Raw genomic sequence first — 1,580 nt, 5'->3', positions numbered from 1 at the left:
AGAGGGTATATATATATATATATATATATATATATATATATATATACATATATACATATATATAAACATACGAGTTCAATAACACTAGCGAAGTCTTTTTTTCTTTCTCCGCCTGAAAGTCCCCCAATAGCAAATCCGTGGCACTTTCTTTTTTTAATTAATTTTAATGCATGCAGCCGAAGAGACAGATCCAAGCCCCCTTGAAGAATACCGAAAAGGGCCTGAGTTTCACTGTTTCTGTGCGCTGTTATGCAGCGATCCAGCCACCTATACACACACAAATACAGAGAAGAGATAGTAATATATTTTTTTTCTTTAGATAAAAAAAAATAGTAAATATATATTTAAATACAGAATTTCATTCTCTATCTTTTTATCTATCTATTTTATTTTTTTATTTATTTAGTATATAGCAAGAAGGGCCTGAGTGTCACTGTATCTGTGCGCTGTTATACAGCGATCCAGCCATCTATACACACACAAATACACAACAGAGATAGTAATATATTTTGTTTTTTTAGATAAAAAATATTAATAAATATATATTTAAATACAGAATTTAATTTTCTATCTTTCTATCTATCTATTTTATTTATTTATCTACTTATTATACACCTAGTGATGCTTGATGTTTTATATTACTGTTTACTATAGACATACATATATATATATATATATATATATATATATATATATATATATATATATATATATATATATATATATTTGTTGGTTATGCAAGTAAAGAAAGAGACAGTAGAAAAAAGGAAAAGGAGACAGCTAAAAGGAGACAGTTAGGAGACAGCAGAATAAATAGATAAATAAATAGAAAGAGACAGAAAACTAAACAAAAAAGGAGACAGGAGAATAAATAAATAAAAAAAAGGAGACAGACAAGTAAACAAATAAAAGGAGACAGTAGAATAGATAAATACATAAACAAAAGGAGACAGAAAACTAAAACAGTAAAAGGAGACAGCAAAAAAAAAATAAAAAAATAAAAGGAGACAGAAAAAAAACTAAAAGGAGACAGAAAGCCAAACAAATAAAAGGAGAAAGCAGAAAAAAAATAAAAAACTAAAAGGAGATAGTAAACTAAAAAAGTAAAAGGAGACAGCAGAAAAAAAAAATAAAAAATAAAAGGAGACAGTAAACTAAAAAAGTAAAAGGAGACAGCATAAAAAAACAAGAAAATAAAAGGAGACAGTAAACTAAAAAAGTAAAAGGAGACAGCAGAAAAAAAAAATAAAAAAATAAAAGGAGACAGAAAGCCAAACAAATAAAAGGAGACAGCAGAAAAAAAAACAAAAAAATAAAAGGAGACAGCAGAGAAAAGAATAAAAAAATAAAAGGAGACAGCAGAAAAAAAAAATAAAAAAATAAAAGGAGACAGTAAAAAAATACCTAATGGAGCGCAGCATAGCGTCTTCTACTCTTTTGGGGTTTTTTGTTGTTGAGGCGATCACATCATCCAGCTGCATTATTATGTCGCTCCCTATTGCGTTCTATACGCCCCAGGAAGGGCTGAACCTCCCCAGGCCTCGCGAAGAACAGTTTTGCTGCTGCAGATAGAAGCTCCA

At 28.8% G+C, this 1,580-nt stretch overlaps 1 protein-coding gene across 1 annotated transcript in view; it reads left to right on the top strand.

The window, feature by feature from the left end:
- EMH_0006140 (uncharacterized protein) overlaps positions 1–1,580 on the top strand; it is a gene marked incomplete at both ends in the record, with an annotated part of 12,904 nt that overhangs the window by 11,127 nt on the left and 197 nt on the right. The window contains one exon of the mRNA XM_013497446.1: positions 1,569–1,580. Coding sequence (XP_013352900.1) covers positions 1,569–1,580 — 12 coding nt within the window. The remainder of the gene's footprint in view (positions 1–1,568) is intronic.

Source organism: Eimeria mitis, genomic scaffold, assembly GCF_000499745.2.
Source record: "Eimeria mitis Houghton genomic scaffold, Emh_scaff268, whole genome shotgun sequence".
Classification (NCBI taxonomy): domain Eukaryota; phylum Apicomplexa; class Conoidasida; order Eucoccidiorida; family Eimeriidae; genus Eimeria; species Eimeria mitis.
Note: the sequence above shows the minus strand (reverse complement) of the source record. Positions and strands in the feature narration are given on the sequence as shown.